Source organism: Diprion similis, chromosome 1 (assembly GCF_021155765.1).
Source record: "Diprion similis isolate iyDipSimi1 chromosome 1, iyDipSimi1.1, whole genome shotgun sequence".
Lineage (NCBI taxonomy): Eukaryota > Metazoa > Arthropoda > Insecta > Hymenoptera > Diprionidae > Diprion > Diprion similis.
The window spans coordinates 7,712,094-7,734,123 of NC_060105.1; the positions used below are offsets into that span (position 1 = coordinate 7,712,094).

General features: G+C 38.3%; 1 protein-coding gene across 1 annotated transcript in view; it reads left to right on the forward strand.

Annotated features, from left to right (window-relative positions):
* Window positions 1-22,030, forward strand: part of LOC124409521 (acetylcholinesterase) — a 92,285-nt gene that overhangs the window by 54,338 nt on the left and 15,917 nt on the right. Inside the window, exon 3 of the mRNA XM_046887232.1 lies at window positions 7,333-7,485. Within this exon, the coding sequence (XP_046743188.1) occupies window positions 7,333-7,485 (153 nt within the window). The remainder of the gene's footprint in view (window positions 1-7,332; window positions 7,486-22,030) is intronic.

Here is a 22,030-nt window from a genome sequence, read left to right on the forward strand (position 1 = left end):
AATTCGTGGATTTTAATATTCGATAAATGTTACAGGTAGGAAAAATAATTCTACAATCGATCCATTAACGCGATAAAAATTCTGCGGAATTCGGTATACATGTATTATAAGATACGTTATAACGTACATTCCGCTATGAATTTTGCGATCATATTACCCGAAAGAAAAGCGACAACAAAAAAAAGTATTGAGGAATCGGAACGAAAATATTCTGCTTTATGCAAAATTTCGAATGTAGATTTTTTTTTTACAAATAAACTAACCACTGTTCCGAGTGAATTAACGTAAATTCAGTGCGAAATATTTTTAACTTGTGGGAATTTTTCAAGATCGTAAAAAGAAAATATCATTAAAGTTCCTTGGAGTTGTAATGAAATATTTTTTCAAACAAATGGATGGGTTACGTTAGTCGAGTATGTTTACAGATATTTATATTTCCTGGGAGACAAAAATAACGTTTCATTGGCGATCAGAAGTACCGCTAATTGTAAGAGCAGAATATAATTGATTTATAGTTGCTCGTCACCTGAATCTTTTATTTATTTATTTATTTAAAAACCAAATAACAGGATCAAGGATATGGATGGGTTTTATTTCATGACATAGAAGTCCACATATTTTTTTTTTAAATCGATTATATTGATCGGAGAATTGAAAAAGCAGATAAATATGACGCGAAATTGTACGAAATGTGGGATATTTTAAATCTGTCAAAGTATTTTCTTATCATTTCGATTACTCGGCTTTCGCGCCCCGGGAAATATATATTTGCTCGTTCAATATTATCTTCTTGTTAACTTTTCAATTCGAAAATTATGCGCGGAGAGCGGGATTTCGCAAGCTTTTATACGAAATCAGCATTCACCTCGGCTGTTTAATTCTGTAAAAATCGTTGGTTATACATAAGCGTGCAAAAAAAAAAAAAAATACAAAAATACAAAGATTGATAAAAATTAAACAACACCAGCGAGTGGCTCCGTATTAAAAACAAGTATATACGTATGCAAGCATAATGCGATAAATGTAAAACGTTGTGTGTAACGCCTGCGGAATTTGCCAAGATTTATAACCAGCCCGATCCATCATTCGAACAAAAACGTTCTGTGGCATTTAATCGTTCTACACGAGTAAGTGTAATTCCTTCGCATTAAGATCGGCGGCGATTGTGCGTAACAACTAACGTGTTAGAAAGGCTGAATGACCGCCTTTTTTTATTACCTCGTTGCTTTCTCTCTTTCTCTCGATAATACACGGAGATACGCATAAATTTCTCACCCCTGAAGCTATCGCCTCGTATTTTACACCGTGTGTATAACACTTCGATTTTAACGCTTAAATAAAGCGCCCCTTGAATAAAAACCCTCAACCTAAGATCATCGGTATTATGATTCGCGAATTTTTACCGCCTGCAAAGATCAATCAGGAAATACGATGTAATTGGATTATTATTTTTTGATTACTTCGTTGTTCTTTCGTCGCGAAAAACTTCTGGCCGTAAATGAGTTTTGAAAATGAAATTCTCTAGTTTTAATAATAATTAGATGGAAACGATTTATTGTCTACATCGGATGTTCTACGTTCATCCGGCATTATGGGAAACAGAAGGCCAAGTCGCTGAAGAATGCCGGTCTAATCTACCCGCAGGTATACAGATTGGGGGTGAAAGTATAGGGTTGTAGAGCTAACTCGGCTTTATTGTGCAGGGTACCCGGTTCTGTTAAGACTGGCGTGATGAATGGAGACACCCTTAAATTCTAGTCCCGGGATAATCTTTACCAGCCGGCTGATTCGTCTACAGCCTGCAGGAACTTCCGGTCTATTTCAGTCCCACTACCTCTATTACACCGCGATTTACAATAAAATTGGTGAAAATTATCGCCACAGCGATACCGAGACGAAATCTGCAATTCTGAGAGCCGGGAAAATCGACGAGGAACAAAACTAAACGAGACTAAATTGAACGAAACTGTATTAGTCCTGAGCCGGATTGATTGATTGATTGCGAAGGCGAGCTTTTTCCCAGACGAAAAAGACAAAGAAGAACTTATTCGGCTGGTTTTGTTTTAAACACCGAATAGAGATTCGGAATACAAATGAGATGTGTTAATTTTTTTCCCCCTTAAACAGAGTTTCTACAAATTTCTAACGATGCAGATCAACGTGAATATGCATATATATTTATCTGTCGAATCATACTTTACCCCGAGAAAATCGCCACGTTTTTATTTCCCCCGATAAAAAAAAATAACAACAAACAAAAAAACACACACACACGTAACAGCTCATCATTTTTTATTCCGGATTGTAAAATGTCGCGCTTTGCGTGCAGCATTGAACATCCCTTCTCTCGGAGAATAAGGGTGCGTTTTTCATGCTACGTATATCCGCCCGAGACGACAGTGCTTTATCGTCTCGAAAGCTTCGTCGGGTGGTGCCGCAGTCAATTATCAGGATCCGAATCCTCCGTAGTCGGGGACAGACTGGCTAAGAGTCAGGGGGTGAGGGAGAATATATTGCGGGAAAATTGGCACGTGTTTAATTAAACGCGTTGCGAAAAGGTGCAGAAAGCCGAGCTCCACTCGTTACAGGATACGAACTTTGCCCCCTAATTTACCTGCCATTCATTGTCCGCGAGTTTTCTCGAAGGTTTAAGGTACGAGGTATCAAGAAACCGCCGTCCTCGTCTTTCCTCGAATTTAAATTTCAGAATTAAACATTCCGGAGCTTCGAAGCTTCCGAAATTCGTTATCAACGTCTTCTCTCTGTCTTCTTTAAGCCCGACGACGACCATAATTACCTCGATGATTGTCTACGGTAACGGCTTACGATTCTCAAAGTATACCGAACTTCGAATACCAAATCAGTTGGATCCTTTTCTTGCTGGCTGTATAGAAACACACACGCGTGTCACGCACGTCTTTCGCGTGATACAGATTGGCGGTGTCCTTATCTCGAGAGGGTGAACATATTACATGCACTTGTGCAATTTTCCTTCTTCACTCGGCGCAAAACACCACCTGCAGAACCGAACATTACGTTTTTCGCATTTTTCTTTTTTTTCCCCCGTTCAGTTTCTTTCTATTCTTTTTTCCCTACGCGATGGTGAAACAAATTTCTTCTTCCCACTCTCTGGATCATGCCTGCGGAATACTGGAATGAGGAATAATATTGTTGAGGGGAAAAAAGGGGGAAGAACCCGGTATTTTGCAGCGAATCGGTGGGGGGTGGGCGGGGGATGGAGCCGAGTCATCAGCATAAACCAATCTCCGATCCAGATTGAATACACAAAGTCTCTTGCGCCTGATCCTGCTCTCCTCGAACGTCTTTTCCATCCACTGTTTGCTTCCCTTTTTACACTTGCTCTCTCGACTTTGGTCCCCGGGTGCATCCGCCAAGGAATCGGTATCACCCTTCAAAGGTTTTCCCAAATTCGTTCAACGAATACAATTAAAATTGCGGAAACACGCCAGAAGCAGCCGATAAGCAAGGTGATCAATTAACGATGAGCCTCTTTCGGGTTTCAATTAGAAGAAAGTAAGAGTTCTGAAATTTACTTCGCTGTTGGAAAGATTGGTTGACCAAAAATACATAGTTTTTGGTAATATTCTTACGAAATACGAAGTACGTTGTGTATTTGTCAAATTATTATGATCGGGAGCTACGGCGAACTCTTTAAGGTGTAAATAAAATAGAAAATATATAGTGAAATTTCTCAGAGACAAAAGTGTTTCGGTAAATTTAACGAAAATAAAAATTGTTTCGAATCAAATGAATCATCGCGTGCAATTAAATCGAGCAAATAAAGTAAACTTTTCAACGTTTTAAAGTCACTTGAAACGAAAAAATTAGATCCAAGCTCGCTTTCATGAAGATAAAGAGCAGATTTCACTCACAATTGCGGAAAAAGTGGGATACATAAAGGTTTTTAGTAAAAAAATACTTATGTCAACTATATTTTTTTACCATAAACGTTACAGATTTTCGCTATTTCTAGAGTAAATTCTACATTTTACGAAGTATATTTTACCAAAAATAAAAAAACCGATTTTCCCTTTTTTTCCTACGGTTTTGAGTAAAAATCTGTTCCTTTATTCTCTTTGCGAACCATCGACGTCCAACTGACCAACCTTCAGCCCTGGGAGTAAATCTTTCCGAAGTATGTTACTTCCGCCCTGAATGCAACCGTAGAAAAGGTGAGGGTAAGTCAGACGTACCGAAAGGGACGTGATTCAGGTTTCACCCCCGAGCAACGCCGCTGTCCCGGAAGTTTTGAAACTTTGGAAATTAACGGGAGAATTAACCTGATTTTTTTAAACTTTTTTTCCTCAAACTCCCCCGCGGCATGGCGGCAGCTGGATCCTCGAGAAAATTAAACTTGGCAAAATTATGCCATGGGGCACCTGTGCCTCCTGCCTTATCCTTTGGCGGGGCTTCTCTTTGATCATTCGTAGCTCTCTAGTGTTCCACTGTCGACGCCAATCGAAACTTTACACCGCTTACTGTCGTAATATTTCAACTATGTATAGCAATGAGGCAGAAAAGTTGTGTAAATCGTTAAAAGTCGAGGATTAATTAGGCATCAAACATGCCTCTTAAGGCTTCGTTTCCGTTTCAATAATTTTTTAACGTAGCGTTTTTGCGACAAAGGGGTTTGGAAATTCGGCCTCGTCTGTCCCCGTCAGCATTTTGCCCTGACGACGGTACTTTCGGAACTTTGTTGTTCCGTCAAAGTTTCATTTCTTAACCTTAAGTTTCACCCCCAAGAAATTGGGAATTTGGCGCTTTTGGAAACTTTGAAATTCAGAATTTCAATCCCGATTGCTATACACACTCTAAATTATTTCCTACCTCACTTCATTCAACGCAAAACAGCTTCTGGGTGATGTTTAAGTGGTTGTTTTTTACTACCTCTCCACCACGCGGGCATATCGTCAGGTTTCATGAAATAATTAATTGCGCTGTTTTCCCATTCGTGGCAAAATTGTGCTCGTTTCGCCAAAATTTGTGGGGGGAATTATTCTCCAAATATCGTTGTTGACCTCTTTATCAAATTGCGAAGGGTAATAAAATCTGGAGTTTTTTTTCTCATCCACATTTAGTAAAAAATTATGTCAATCTGTCTAATAAAAACTCCAGCCTACTATTTAAAAGATCGAACCCATATAACTTGATCAAAGATTTATACCTAGTACAGTGTTTTTTATACGGGGTTACGATGTTAAATAAAACTAGTGGATCTATGCACCTTAGAATGATATTTTCTCCCTATTTTTTTTCTCGCTTTTTGATACACCGAATGCGAATGAAGAATATCTCGAGACTCTTATGAGCGCGTAAATTTTCTGCAGGATTTTATAGTCGTTGTTTTTTTTTTTTTTTTCTTTTTCATATAAGAGTGTAAAAATCTATGCGGAGTATGCTTTCATCTCTACCTCGAAATACGATAGCCATTAATAGCCACGACGAAAATTTATTCAGCTTCCAAATATGTAACTACAAATAAACATTCGTGTAAGAAACCGCGACAATCATATTAAATTTATTCATAAAGTTGAAAACTTTCCGACGACTAAATTCAACAATTCATCCAATTCGTTGTTACTTTTCGCCATTAAATTTTTCCCCGTCAATCCTCCAACTTTGCGAGTTTTTAAATTAGACAGTAATGGTTCATCAGTCGTAAAACTACCTGTATAAGTTCTTCGACCAATATGATTCATCGATAATTTCAAGAAGCGGGATTTCTCGTCATCATCATCCTCCTCCATTTTCAAAATTAAATTACACAAGAAATTCTTACCAATTTCCGAAACTCAACTTCAAGTCAATTACACCTTTTCTACAGATTTAAAGTTGCACGAGTCGGATGTCCGACGGTTCTCGAAACTGAATTAGGATTATCGCAACTCCTGCCCGTGGTTTCCAGAGCCACCGTGACGTAGCTGCCAGGTGAGACGGTCCTGATCGCGTTACTCGACCGCATCTCCCATACAGTTTCATCCTGACTACTCCACCTACAAGCCGCGGTTAATTTGAGCGTGTCAAATTAGCAGGATGAGAGTTCCACGGACCGCGGCCGGTTAAATCAATTACGGCGTCATCATCCTTCGATTCTATTTAACCGAAATAGTTCTCTTAATCCCCCCTGACATCATCATGCCTCTTCGTATTTTACATCATATGTTTTATCAATTTCGCAATCCGTAATGCCAGCAATTTCTCTGGTGCAGAGAAAAAAAAAACAAGAAAACGGTTGAGAGTAAAAATATCAAAAAATGAAAAAATGGAAGAGCCGTAATATGGAATTTTTAAAGACGGAAAAATTTCATTCATAGTATTTAAAAATGTAGAATGTCGAAGTATGAAGAGGTTGAAAAATATAAAAGTGAGAATATAGAATACCAAAATGTATAATCGTAAAAATTCGTGCCGGTAATATAAAATCGTATACAGATTCTAATTTTTTTTGTTTTTTAGGCTATAACCTTTCTGTGCTTTGACTTTCTACATTTTCAATTTTCTGTAGCAGGAATTTATACATTTTTATAATTCGAAGAATTAGATTTTTATGTCGTAAAAAATTCGATGTGTTGGACCTTCTGTCATCAGCCATTCTAGTTTTTCATTCTCCTCCCCTCTAAAAAAAAAAACAATGAAACACTTAAAATAATAATTTCTTTCGCAACTTTGTCGCAAAAGTTTTAATAGTTCGGATGATAAAAGGCTGAAGTATTCTCATCACCTGTTTCAACAAACAGTGTGATAACTTTTATGCAACAAGTTATCTTTTTTCCACACACACACACACACACACACACAGATACACAGATACACAGTTGACGTTTTATACGTTTACGTGTACACGAGTAGCTCGGGTTTTCTATATACATTCTGCATTCCATAAGACGAACTAAATCTGTTTAAAAAAGTTTTGATCGAACCATTTCAGACGGCCTTTAGTTCAAGCAACAAGTGTATGAAATCTCGCGAAGCTGAAAGTTATTTTACAGAAAAGTTTTCTGCATCACCGAATCACTTACCGTTTAATAATCGAGACTTTCCTGAACTTTTCAAACGACTCGAGAGCGTCATGACAGCGACAAAAACTGCCAGTCTAAGCGATTGTAGAGAATTTTTTGGGAGAAAAAAAAAAGAGAATGCACAGACGGTGACTGGGTTTTGTCGAATTCACGTTACAAGTCACGTCGACATTTCTTCCAGCTTATCGTAACCCGATATTCCGTCGATATGGGCCAAAAGCTCGTCTCTGCCGTGCTTTTCTCGTTTTTATTACACAAATATTTAACCAATCTGCGCCGTTTTTTATTTCAGTATACCGACTGGGAGCACGTGAGTGACGGATACCTGAACCAGAAAATGATTGGCGACGTCGTTGGCGATTACTTTTTCATCTGTCCCAGTACACATTTCGCCCAACTTTTCGCCGAACGTGGAATGAAGGTCTATTACTACTTTTTCACCCAGGTGAGTACTCGGTTATCGTTTCTTAAATCGAATGGCAACAATCGACTGCTTCGATATCAAATCGAGGCATCTTTCGGCTTATCGGTATCCGAATTTCTAGATTACAGGATTCTGATTTTACAGAAGCTTATACAATTGCGTATAATTTCATCCGAGGTTCTTTTAACGCGACGTGAATAGAATTTAAATTTCATATTACACAGCGTGTTCGCTTTTCCCCTCGACGCTCTGTATAATGTTCAATTATTTTATCGGGATAAAGGAGAGAGAGAGAGAGAGACGAAAAAAATAAAAATAAATAAATAAATTATGCAAGAAGAAGGCGAAGAGCTTCTTTTCTTACATTCTCTTGTATCTATTCTTTCTTACTTTCTTCCCGTGCTCCTTCATCTCTCACACCAACAACGGCCGACGCACCTGACGTGAGAAAACTTTTAAAACTTGTTTCAACGTCTAGCCGCCTGCAGTCTGCAGACGTAACTAAACTTTACTCTTTGTTCCCGAGAAAAAGCTGTAACAACGTGAAATAGCATTTAGGTTTCTATACCTCGTGCCGACGAGACTTTAACGCATATTCCAGTCTCGTCACGTGGGAACAAATATTGTAAGAAAAAAATCAAAGAAACTTGAAAAGCAGTTTCAAAGAATTTTCTAATATGTTCTGTGCGATGATAAATGATGTCGAAAATACTAAAAACAACAACAACAACAACAATAATAATAATTATGAAACATATGTCGTCTGCTCCGAGCACGCGATAATTTATCTGCGAAAGGATTATTATTCCGCGGTTGGTGCGGCATGTCTTAACGTCTCAGTGTGCATGGTTGTAATTTATTAAGGTCACATTTTACCTGGGCGTGGTAGGTATAAGTATGAGAACAACCCCCGACGGCAAATTATTTTCTTAACGAGTTTAGCGATAATGCAAACTTGAGGTACAGCTAATACTCATCTTACACCTTATTTATCATCGATACACCAGCTGCCGTTTAAAGTACGTTAGTGCAAATTGAAGATACAAATGTATCGTAAATAAGTTTATTCGCGTTGCGGAAAGAGGCAAAAAAAATGAAACGAAAGGAGAAGAGAACTGAGTTGAAAAATTGGTTTTGCTCATTTTCTATTTTTATTTATTGTGTAATTTTTGGAAATTTTTAACGATAATTTTCAGTGTTTCATTTATCCTAAAATTTTGGAAATCTTTTAACTATTTTTCTTTTTGTAAATAGAAATTTTAATCAAATCATAGTTTGCTGATGAGGGCTCCTCTCAAGGCCGAAACGTCAAAATTATATTTAATTTTTTCTGTCGACCTTCCAACGAGAACCCTTCACATTCATATAATTTTCCTTCCTGTACACATACGTCGGACCCGTTGACCAGCCGGACTGCAATTTCGTTAATTGAAACGCAAGCAGCATCCTTAGAGTCGAATTGATTAAAGTGCAACATGTATCTCGAGGATTCTCGATCATACATAAATGTTTGACCCATTATGCGTTTATTAGCCTTCGCCAAAGGTGGTTCGGTTTCACCTACGCCTAACTACTCGACTTAGTTTAGTAGTTTATAGCGATATGCAATTTGCCAAATTAGAAGCAGAACAGCTGAATGTACGTACAAAATTGGCGTAGAAACGACATGGCAGAGCGGTTTATTCATCAACGTGATAAATCTGGACGAAGCTTTATTATTTATTATTTGTAACCGCGATATTTGTCTGCGGGTAGATTTGCGAATATAAAGAGAGAAGCTCTACGCGGTAGTGGTTTTGGCATGATCATTACTTTAACAACATTCCCACAAAAAAGCTTCGGGGTTTTGTTTGATGTTCCATGCCATGGAATTAATCAAACTGTCTGAAAGTGACACACGCGCTGTATTTCTTTGGCGAAAATTTTTACCGAATCACGATACTGTCAACCGTTCGAAAGTTTGTCATATAAAAAACGAGGCCTGGGTAAAAAATTCAGTCGCAGTAGCTACTTTTTACTTTTTTTTCCTAAAAAAACTTTATTCCTTAAAAAATATACAAATCGAAATAACAAAAATTGATCAAACCGTGTTGTAGACAGGAATGAAACCTATCTCTTCAATTTAATGAACTAATTGCCAAAGTTCTCACGGTCTCAACGACACTTTATTTGAAATAAAAAAAACAGAAAAAAAATAACGAACTTTTGCACCGGTTGGAATGCGCTGAACGAGTATACGTATGTACATGCATGTATACATATATCTATACAAGAGAGACTGTGTTTTAGCAAAGAAAGTTCCTTATCGATAGAATTAACGGTTGTTCTCTACCTATATGGCAGCAGGGTTGCGTGTTTCTCTGCATATTAAAATTAAACTCCGAAGTTAATCTCTGTGAGCGAAACGCCGCACGAGTAGAACAGGTCAAAGAACAAGGTTAAACCTAGCCGGTGATTACAAATGAGAAAAATAGAAGGAAAGAGAAAAAAAAAATCGACCGATAAAAATGTCGTCGCTCGCTTTTTTTTCCCCATGACGTTAGACTTAGGTACTTCGAGGAGTAAATGTAACAAGTATATTTTTCTCGTCTTTTTCTTCTTCTTTTTCTTCTTCTTTTTCTTCTTCTATTGCAAAGTTTTCATGCTCGACGATGAAACTTTCGTCTGGAATCGCTAGCCTCCGAATGTTGAGCTTATCACCCTTTCGTGCAGGCGTGCAGAGGAAAATCTAATCCTATTTGTTTCGTATATATATATATATATATGTATATAACACCAGCTGTTGCAGATATTCTCCGTCTTCTAGTCTTGGCTCAGCTTGTGTTACACACGCGATTTTCGATTGGCAGTTTACAGAGTTAATAATAGAAGCACAATTTGCGGTAATGTTATTTTTTTCTCTTTTTTTTTTTTTTTCTTCTCGTTCTTCTTATTGCTTCTTTTATTATAGTTTAGTACTTTTCCAGTGACGCTTTCGCGTTTTGTTTACAAAAAATTTTCTCTCCTCTCGAAGTTCTCTCTCGAATAGCAATGATAATTCTCGAACTCGTTCAACCGCGATAAGTTACGCTGCACTCCAGGGAGCGAAGTTAATATCACAACGGCGTTTCTCTACGGAAAAGAAATTTAATAAAAACAGTCTTCAGGGTGGTGGAAGAAGGTTGCGCAGCAAAATGGAAGCTGCAAGCTATTGTTAATATATACGATATATACCTGCGTGTATGTATGTATGTATGTATGTATGCGTATAACGCGTGTAAAGATACGAGCGAGTTTCCGCCATCTTGCATGCCTTCAACTTTATCGAAGAATTTCACCATCCGCAGCCTCCGTATCTTCTTCATCTTTTTTTCCTCCCCCCCTCCCCTTCGACGCTTGACATGTAAATGCGAATCTGTGTTCGGTTCTTTTCGTGCTTTTCTTTTCTCCTTTCTACGACCCAACTATGCCTCACTTTTTCCTCTTCCTCTCTCTTTCTCTCTCGCCCCACTTTGTCGAACCAACCCCGTACATGTATAATAAGACGTTGATTCGACCCTTCAAAAAGAGCGGAATGTCTCCTCGACTCTCGTTACGTTATCGACTACACTCATCTCTCTCTCTCTCTCTCTCGTGCAGAAAAAAAAGACAAAGAAAAATAGAAGACAACTCGCGAACATCTTACCATTCTACGTATTTTCATTACTCGCATATCTCATGTCTCGAGCATCAATATGCAATATGGAAGTTCGTTTTTCATCCCTTGTACCTTGTACCAGGGGTAAAAAGTATCGCCCAAATTCAAGGGCTTTGAAGGAAATTCTTTCTTCCTTTATTCCGGATCCTTTGCCTAATAAATGTTACAAGTAGCAGTCTAGATTTTCTTGTACTTTGCTGCTGCAGGCTCGTAAGGCGAGTCGATTTTTCGGACTACCGATCGCGAGTCTGACTAAACTCGGCACTTACTACTTGATCCGTGCAGCGAAGACGGCATCGATTTCAAGCCTCATCTTCCTTCCTTCGAGTCGACCCCGCAGTGTCCGTAACTTTCGGGGTAAAAAGCGTCGGGGGAAGATTTCGTTGAAGGGATGATATTGCGCTACGCGTCACTACTCCCGCGAACAATCAGAGACCCTGGATTCGAGCCGTTTTATACCCGTATGTTCCATACTGACACAGCTTTTAAAGCGAAGCTTTATATCCCGCCGAACACAACGCCGTTGGCCGAAATTCCGCGAATTTGATTCAAATTTTGATCAGATTACGCGGTTCGTTGAGTGAAATATATTTTAGGTCGATTGAGATATTCACGAGATATTTAAACGACAGATTGAAAACAAGTGAGATTTTATCACACGATGAAAAATTGAAAGATGGATATCCTCCTGAAAAATATTTTAAACTTGTTGGAATGAAGGAAAAATCGGAACAGAGTCGCGTTTTGCAATGTGCAAAACTTCACGTGCAGTAAAATTAACCGGTTAAACACAGTCCGAGGAGTCAGAATTACACGGGCCGAAGTAATTACCGCGGGCTTGGTAATTTATCGGCGAAGGTGGTGGGCACGAATAGGCGAGAGAGAAAGAGAGAGAGAGAGAGACGGATAGGAAGATGAGCAGGCTCAGCCTAAGAGTGTATCATTATTCACGCGCTAGCTAATCTTAATAACGCCTCGGAAAGTGTAACCACCGTTCCTAAGCGGGTTTATAGTTTGGTGCCTGAAGTAAGCCGAGTACCAACAGGACTCGGGTGTTCCTGTAACTTTTCCGCAGCCTCCCAATCTCCGGTGGGTCTCTTTTGACACGTTTCTTGCCTCTTACACCTGCCCTCGGTCACGGCACGCACGTCCGAGATAAGGGTTTTCTCGAGGAGACGGGCTGATTAGCAAGGGCCTGAAACTCTCCCGCTGTCTCATGTATCATGCAGATTTTAGCCTCTTTTTCCTTCTTCATTTTAGACAAAATTTCGCGGCGGAATGGAAATTCCGAATTTTACAATGAGAAAAAATGAGAAAATCTGAAATATGGAAATTTCAAATCATGGAAAATCTTCAGTTCTGCGAAATTCTGGATTGATGAAGTTTTGCCACTTTCGATCTTTTTTGTTTTGTCTGCTCTTTCCTATTTTTTACACCCACTCGTTGAGCAAACTAAGATCTGTGAGTATATTTTAATTTTCCGAATTTTATTCCAGTGAAACTTTATTTTTCCGAACTTTGCTCTGTCTTAATTCGAATTTTTGGAATCTTTCAGCCGTACGTTTCCGACCATTCGAAAATTTTTTGTTACCTCAAAGTTTGATTTCTTGACTTCAAGCTTTGCCACCAAATACTTCGGAATTAGGCGCTTTCGGAACTTTAATCCCGCCCCAAAACTTACGAATTTCGCATTTTGTGAGAGCGACTCGATGTTTTAATTCACCTTAGATTATTATTTATTTACATGAATAACTGTGATGAAGAATCGCGTTTTATTTTTTAATAAAACAAACGATCAACAAACCCAAAACCACTGCCGAAAAATCTATAGTCACGTAATATTTCGTTGTAGATACAAAGTTTTGCCAAGAAAAATATTATTATGAAAGCACATTTCTCATGATTTAGAGGCCAGCTTTGAAACGAAGAAAAAGAAGAAGAAAAAAAAAATTCAGAATGCTCTGTAAAAAGTTTCGAGAACTCGATTTGTATTTTCTGTCTAAATAATATCCGTCGTCAAAGACTTTCGACTTGATTCAAACAGTGATGAGAAAATGAGTTATCGAAAGACTTGAAACAGTTTTTGTAAGCTCATTCGAGGATCCGCAAGCTCGTGATTAATGCAACATTTATATATTACAATATGTTTATTTGTCAAGTATACATATAGTATGAATAAAAGTTGAAGATTACGGATCGCGAAAATGGCGAATGAGGGTGAAAGTTTGCCAGTAGAATTAAGTTCAAGCGGCAGGCGTTAATCAAAGCTGTGTATAAGATCGCCCGGGCAGGTTATATTTATCGTAAGTTTCCACCTCTCGTACGAAAGTTTGAAGAAGGTGTTTTTCCTTTCCGTCGCGTCATTTAACGACGACGAGAGGGTGAAGAGGCCTCATAAATTACGGAAACTTTTTTTCAACTTGGAAAACACTCCGGCAACTCCTTCGACCATGATTCAGTTTCCACGACACGTAGCTCGTGCTAAGACTCCCTCTTCATATCTATAATGTCGGTTCTTCGGTTTATACGCTGTCAAGTTGGAGAAAAAAAATTACCGAACCTATCAGCCCGCATCGGTTACCATAAATACAGGCCGACTTTCGAAGGAGAGAAGAAAATGAGAAGAAAAATAAAGTAAAACGCGGAAAATCTGGAAGGGGTGAAAGGTTAAAAATTAGCTCCAACGATTTCGAATTTTTCTCACCTACACCTTCGGCTTATTATTATACTCACCTAGTCGGAAAAAAATTTATTCCTCACCGTCCTTCCTGCAACCTTACGGAGGGTCGCTCACGTACCTCGTGTCGCTATTAATATGCATGACCACGTCTGACGTTGCACCCTAAACCGCATAGTATAGGTATAATAGGCATGGCATAGATGGCTCAACGTCGCTTTGATCATTTCCCCCGTATACCTACGTTCAAAAGCCTCGACGTCAACTCACCGCTACGTATATTGTTTACCACTTTAACGGTGTGCAAAATGCACGTGATTTACCTTATTCCGAAATCGAAAGAAACAAAATTGCCTATTTTATAATTAATTACGTAATGATCCCAAGGGGTTTGGATGAGGGGAGGAGGGGGGGGGGGGGGGGAGGGGGGGGAGGTAAAAGTCATTCTTATGTAATATTTTACAAGTCGAAATGTGCGTAATAGAAATTTTTCATTGAAACAAAATGTCCGTACAGCAATGTCTCAGAAGAGAAAAATCGGATAGAAAATTAAAGGGCAGTTTCAAAAACTAAATAAAAAAAATCTAATATAGACTTTCCATAAACTATAAGATATATTTTTTCATTTTTAATATACAATTTCATTTATAATATATTGTTATTGTAAAAGTTTTTATTTCATAGTAAGTTTTTAAAATCGTAATTGTGTTCATATTTACACACTTAGAGGCTTATGAATGTAAACGATGAAAATAATTATCTTTTATGAAACAAAAATCTTTAATTTATGTCAAATTATGAGTATTAGTACAACTGATCCTCTTCTAACGACATTTAACTATAAATGAAAACTATAGGTACAATTTTACGTAAGACGTAGGTGGGGAAGTCCAAGAAATCTTATGTGTTATTACATGGGGGTAGGGTGGTTTAAAAATGGCTAAAATCGTCCTTTCGACATTAATGAATGGCTCCTTACGAGTCTGATTGTGAGTAAAATTTTTCTCGCGTAATGTAGGATCGGAAAATTGTCTTGGAATGTAAAGATCCATAGGAGCGATAAAATTTTGGTACTCTTGTCAAGAAATTAGACTGATCGTAAAACACCATCGCGAACGAGGCTATATGATTTCGCATTATTGATCCAGAGATCCAATCCTCTCTATGTTGGTCAGGACTGTCCCAGCTGTTTGTGTTTGGTTTCTAGTTTGCAGACCAGCTCTGGTTTCTCTTATCTCTGTAATTATGGAACGGTGATTGAACCCGACAACTCGACGCAGATGAGAATTCCAATCTGACCGTAGAGCTACCCTTGAAATCCCTTAGAAATTAGTCCTCTGGTTAAAAAGGTTGGTTAACTGATGGACTATGCACAGTATTTATTAGTTTTATTACGAGACTGTTTTTCGTTGAATATTATATTTGTCAAGTTATGTATTCTATTCGTAAGCTACGAATATTTGTTTATAAATACAATAATATTGAAAAATGGTGGAATTTAAGAAAAAATAAAAAAGAAAGAATAGAATTAAACTGGTGCTAAAAAATCAGCAATTACGTGTTTTTGGAAATTAGAAACTAGACTTTCGAACAATACGAGCCATCGTTAAGTTCAAATCGAATAAATCTTTTCTGAAACAATTTGCAAGTAACTTGAAATAGGACATCGATATCTAAGATACTTTTCGTACTTTTTTAAATAGTTATTTGTAACTTGCGATTGAAATAACTTGACAAATATTCAACGCACGATTATAGTAACCTACCTCGTAATAACTGGTATCAAAAATGATCAATTTTTTACCGACATATAATGAAACTTTTCCCGATTATTTATAACAATTGATTAAATCTGCCGTTACTGTAAATACGAGACCTCGCACAGGGTGTTTTCGACAAACTAGAACGTGTAAAATTACTCGGTCGATGCTGCTGCCGGGGCTTCACTCCGCCATTATTCTGCTTGTTTGCCCTCGCCCAGAGTCAAGTTCCATTACTTCCTTAACCACGACCTCGCCTTCGAGTTTCTTAATTAATCGATTAATTGGCACCTAGCTCTACACTCGCCTTCTGCGCATGTCAGTTTTTTCGTTGGACCTGACACTTGGATGAAAAAGTAAAACTGATAAAAATCGGCTGGTCTGAGCTTTTGAAATTGGATAGCAAATTATGGCGTAGAGCGTTAGGTTGACCCAAAATTCACTTCACATTGTGTCGCACTTTACTCCCAACTTTTGTTGCTGGTTTGGTCCCGCGGTATTCCGACCCTCCATCATTGACTGGCAATATTCATATCGCGTTCAGTTCATCGCTCATTTTCAGTTGTTAACACAAGCGACGGCTGGCTTAGAGGGAAAACACCTGTTCCTCCTGATTATTAGTTAGCAGGTAGTAAAACGCGTGTTAAGATTGAATTATACTGCTGCTATAAATTGTGAAGTGTGCGTGCCGGAGCAGAGTGGAATTATTTTAGCATTATTTATACCGTATTGAAATCCTCATAATCATCGTACCCAGATGTGGCTGGGAAAGTAAGGAAAAATAAATTCTGCCGAGTCTTAATTACGGAGGATCTTGAGTATGAATAGATACAGAAAAATGTATAAAGCGTTGTTTATATATACGCTTAAAAGACTTTTCCATACATTTTATGACTTGGTACGATTCTAATTCGAAGTTTATAACGATCATAACTTCAAGTTTGGGTTGAGGAGGTCCAGGAATTTTAAGAGTAGAATTACAAAGCCAAGTACAGCAATTAAAAGAGCTGGGGAAATTGGTACTGCGTTTATAATATACAGTATTTAACTATTTTGAATAAAAAATACTGTTTTGAGTACAAAAAGTACACAGGTTTTGAAGCTTAGATCGAAAAATCTAGTAAGTGTTAGTATTCCTTGTGAATATGATCATTCGTACTAATTATTCTTCTATTTCGTTCTGTTCGTTCAATAATAAATTACCGTTAGGTCTAACTCCAATAATATTCAAACGGTTTCATTGGTATAACGATTCCTATTTCATTAGAACTTGACAGTAACTATGACATATAAAAAATTTCTCATTTTCGCCTGATTAGACGGGATTTAATTAATTCCAGATTTTTAGCTAATTAAATAAAAATTGCTCGATTAATTTAAATCAATGATCCACATAATTTTTTTTTTAATTTTTTTTGTATAAGTAAAAATTAATCTGTTTCTAACAACATCGAATCGTCAATATTTTAACAAGGTTGTCACTGGATCGCTTACGGGATCAAAAATGGGGGTAAAAATGTCGGAGGAATAGAAACTAGAAGGGTTAAAATATACAAACATGAAACTATAGAACCGTCAAAGTTCTGCCCAATCCATTAGGTAGACAATATTTCTCTTTGCAATATCCTCAATCATTCCAACGGTCTCTGTATTTCACAATCCGGCATCCAACTTCTCTACACTTTCACTACGCGATGCATCGATCTTTCATCATAGATATTAAAAGAAGTCAAAAAAAAAAAAAAACAGATTCTCTCGTCTTTGACAATCCGATATCACGACCCCGCTATTCTCTTTTCCAATCTTTCTACCCCTGCATCCCAGTGGTGGAAGCGTAGTCTGATGCTAATCTCCGGGTTTGTGCATTTCGACGTCGGTATAGAAGGGTGAGGACGAGGGAGAGGAAGAAGCGCAGTCACGTATGCCTCGACAAGTCGGTATTTCTGGCTAGGATGTGCGGAGCAAGGCAGGAATAGGGGTTGAGAGGCGAGGGATGAAGGGAGGAATGGTGGGGGTCGTTTTACATCTCGACTAGGCGCGCGTCTTGCCTGCCCTAATCTGGTCTTTACTACTTCAATAAGCTCGAGGCGTCGGGAGCACCCTTATGCCTGTACCTATATATATATATATATATATATATATATATATATATACATATATACTGTACGCATTCGAGGATTCACTACAGGCCGCTAATCTCCAAGGGGGTTAAATTTCTCCACCCCTTCGCCCCCTCGTAACCCTCATCCCTTCGTTACATCGCCCCGGCCTCCTTTCTTCCATTACACTTTGACCCGGCGTCCGCAATGCGCGTCGTCATGCCAGGAATGTGCAAATACCAGGGATCCCTAACCGACCACGCGTCTTCCGCCATTCTCGCACCTGCAGCCGCGTCGAGGTTAACTCTTAAAAAATATGAGAGGCCTTTTTTAGACGGGGGGTAGGCAGCGGGTTCTTTTATTACTCGAAGATAATTTATTTCTCTCCACCTAAAGGTATAGAAAATTTTTAATCGTTACTTTGTGCTTTTTTCTTCTTTAGTTTTTATATGAAATTGTACGAAGTTTTACCGCACTTGAATAATATATGAAACTTCTGTTTTTATATCGAGGAATGAAATTTGATGCCCGTATTACTGTATAGTCCTGAAAATGATTTGAGATAAAGGAAAAAAAAAAAAAAAAGAAACATGATATTTCTTCAGCCTGAAGTATATTTCATTAACAAAGTATAATCCTGGGGTTTTCAATCTACAAATAAAGATCAATCGAATAATTAACGCGATCTGAAAACATATTTTCTCATTCTTTTGTGACAAAAGGTCATAATAGTGAAGTATATCGTGTGCACAGGTTATACCTACATATAGAATAATTTCAAGAGCTTGTTTCACTGAAAATCTGACGGTAAGCTACTGTAATGGGCAGATTAATATCGCGGTCGTTATCGGCTAACCTGGTATCGACAATTATGATCACACCGAATATACGTACATATATATACGTATATGTATACGTACATAATATATATATGTATAAATTCTATAGGTGCCTGATGGATAATTTTCACGTAATCCTGACAGCACTCATTGCATCTGCACGTGCAGGTAGACGTGATTATAACTTATCCGGTCTAATTTGTAATTAGACTAATTTGAATTTTACGAATAGGGAAATCATCTCCGCGCTGTATAATGTTCATGAAAATTGAAGAAATTTTTTGATTCGGATCGAAAGCGTAAAAATGTATGAAAAGTTTTAATTTTCTTTAGTTCTCTTTATTCCTTCTCTTCTTCGAAATAACTCCCAAGTATCACAGCCGGATAACTGAAGATATTCTGAAGAGTTTGTTGCATAATTTTATTCATATATTCTCATTCAATTCCATCGTATTTCGTATGATTGTTGTTGGAAATTTTATACCTTTTGTTATACTTTTACTCCTAGTAATTAAAAAAAAAGAAAAAATAACAAAAGGACGAAGCGAAGTATATTTACGTAGCTAAGAATTTTACACCGATTTGTTCGCGTAATCCCCATTTGAAATAACGTTTTCCTCGTGAAAAATAGAGGGAGAGTGGAAACGAGGGAAACCCTTGCAAAAGTCCGTTAAGCACTGGAGTAGCGGACGAGTTAAATCCAGTTTTACTATCCAAAAGGACGTTCGGCGGCTTCGGATTCCGGCCCTTCGTACAGCGTCCTTTAATTTATAGAGAATTCCCGACTCAGACATCGGCGATTCTCCAGAGTCGTTTCCTGCCAGTGATCCGACAAACGGCCACGTTGCAGATGTTTAATTACTTCCCGCACGGTTTTTCACATCCCTTTTTATTTCTTTGCGTGTGTAATTCCCGGCGAGAAGGATGACCGGAAGTCGATTCTCCGTAAATGAATCAAAAGATTTTTCTCGAAGCAATCTTGGCAGTTGTACGGTCTACTTACCTTAGCAATTTTCCCGGGTATAATTCGATGCAAGGACTTTTTTTTCATCACGGACTTCCTTACTACTTTTCATTTTATAATGATAAGTAATTAAGGAACCAAGCTTCGTTTACCGCCCTTACAACTCGCTCTCTGTCTCTCTCTCTCTCTCTCACTCTTAATTTCACTTTCCTCCTCTTTGTTTATTACAGACTTTTTATATCTCACAATCAGAAAAATTTCAAAGCTCGTGTCTATACGAATTACACTCAAAGCACGGCATACCCATTCTGTGAAATTAAAGCGAGAATTTGAATTGAGAGAGCGAAATGAGTTCACTAAGACTTATTTCTCTATACGTCTCGCCAAGAATGAATAAAAATTTTTACTCGGTATTGTGTCGTAATAAAAAGATAATATTTTTAATACAAGTTGGAAACTCTGTTAATCAAATTACGAAGTAACAGGTTAAAATCAGGCCCGTTTCTAGTCTGAAATCGACGTAGAAGATTACCGTTTTTTCCCGAAAATCTCTAACGGAATACAAACAACCCAAGACGCTAGATTCCTTTAAAGTTCGAGGCGGCAAGAGGAACGTCACGTTCCGAAGCATTCCCGAGGCTTTTCGGATGTCAGTCTCGAACCGCGAGACAAGCTTCCAATTTCATCCTGGAGCTTGCGACGGGCTTCAAAGTCCAGCTCTATGTTTGGTCCTGGACCTGGGGGCCCAGCCCAGATTGCACCTTGTCGAACCCTCGTCAGGAGTGAGAAAGTCCTGCGTCGCATACGCGGATTGCAAACGGGACTGACAAGCCGCCGAAAGGTCGACTGGTTGGCCGGTCATGCGGAGGGGATAAGATCCAGCCGGAATTCCGGCCAGACCTTCGAGGTTCATTCCTAAATTGCAGAAAATGATTTCGACATCAAAAACGAAGAGTCAGGATTGATGGAACGCGGAACGCCGAGCGTGAGAGAATTGATTTTTTTTTTGGGGGTCCTGGGCAAGTCACAATATATATATATTATAAATGTATAAATGAGAATATATGTAAACAAAAATAAATGAGAAAAATCTTTTTATCGTTTGATGTGTTTTATTAAAGAAAAAAGATTTTTCTCACTTATTTTGAGAAATAAGTAAAATATGAAAATTTTCCAAGACATATTTTATTTTGGGTTTTACGCTTCTGTAAGGACTATTAGGATTTGATTTTTTTACATTTAATTTTTTATTTCGGAAACTAGAAAAAAGTTTAAAAAAAAAGGTAAAAAAAAAAAAAACCATGAGGCAGCCGCAGCCGACTTTCTAATTATAATAGATATGACATATTTTTGACCCAGAATCTGTGGAAAAAATTGCAAAATGAAAAAAATGGTGTTTTTTCAGTTTTTCGTTTTTTACACAAAAACGATCGTCACGCCAACTAAGGGAGTAACGATAAAATTCTATAAAAAAATTAGGCTTCTTTTAAAGTAGAATGAATGCAAAAAAAAAAAGTTACGCAAGGATCTGATGACATGAGGCAAATAACTTCTCGATTTCACTTGGAATACCCTATATTTAATATGACGTGGTAAAGAAAGAAACAAAGTTAAAAACAAAAAACGCTAACCAGGAGTTCGAGAGAAAACAAGATTACATATTCACGAAGGCCTAACAACAGTTGGGAAAACAGTGAAAATGGTGTTAGATTGAAGAAGACGAGTTGAATTATAGTTAGTCCGGATGTGTTGTAGAAATATATAGGAAGTCGTGAGAATCAGCTGTGGAAGAACTGCGGCGGACCAACCGGGCTAATCGCGATCACCGCGTTTTCCGCGATTCGCAAAAAACCAGTGGAGTGACCCTCAAGCCCTGAAGACGTACTCTCGAGGACTATAAGGGTGTCTACTCGAGGTCCACCAGGACTATGCTAACGACGTCGTTCTCGTGGGCGAGGGTTTCGCGGTGTGTAAGCAACCAGCAACCAGCAACCCTAATAGTCGATGAGTCCGGGCATACCTGCAGCTACGACGAATCCGTCGTCAGCAGAAACTCATCTCCTGGTGATGCGTAGGCACAAGGATACGAGGCTTACAAAGCGGCGGAAAGGTTGGCGAAATTCAGAGGAAGGATACGTCGGAAGGAACCCGCGCAAATGTCCTCCGTGACGTCGTTACCCTGCAGAACTCCCTTCGAGTGAAACGTGTCAAACGAGCCGGGATTACGACACTAAGAAGATAGCGAAAACCAATTTCCTCCCTGTTATATGTTGTTACTCGCGCCTATCTGCCTTATTATTATACCCTTAATGCAGCTGACGATTCGAGGGAAACGTTTGAGGAAAATGAACTTCAGTGAAGAAGCACCCCGCCGCAGGAGCGAATGTCCCTCGCACCTACAGTCAAACTGTAATCAAACTTCGCGCTGCGGCTGATGTTCCTTTCCCTTATATTATTGCCTTCACATTATTTTCATGTTAAAACGTTCTCACCCTCTAACCCTCTGTAACGTTGCTGTAACGACCCGTGTTTAGAAAAAATCGTTACTTCG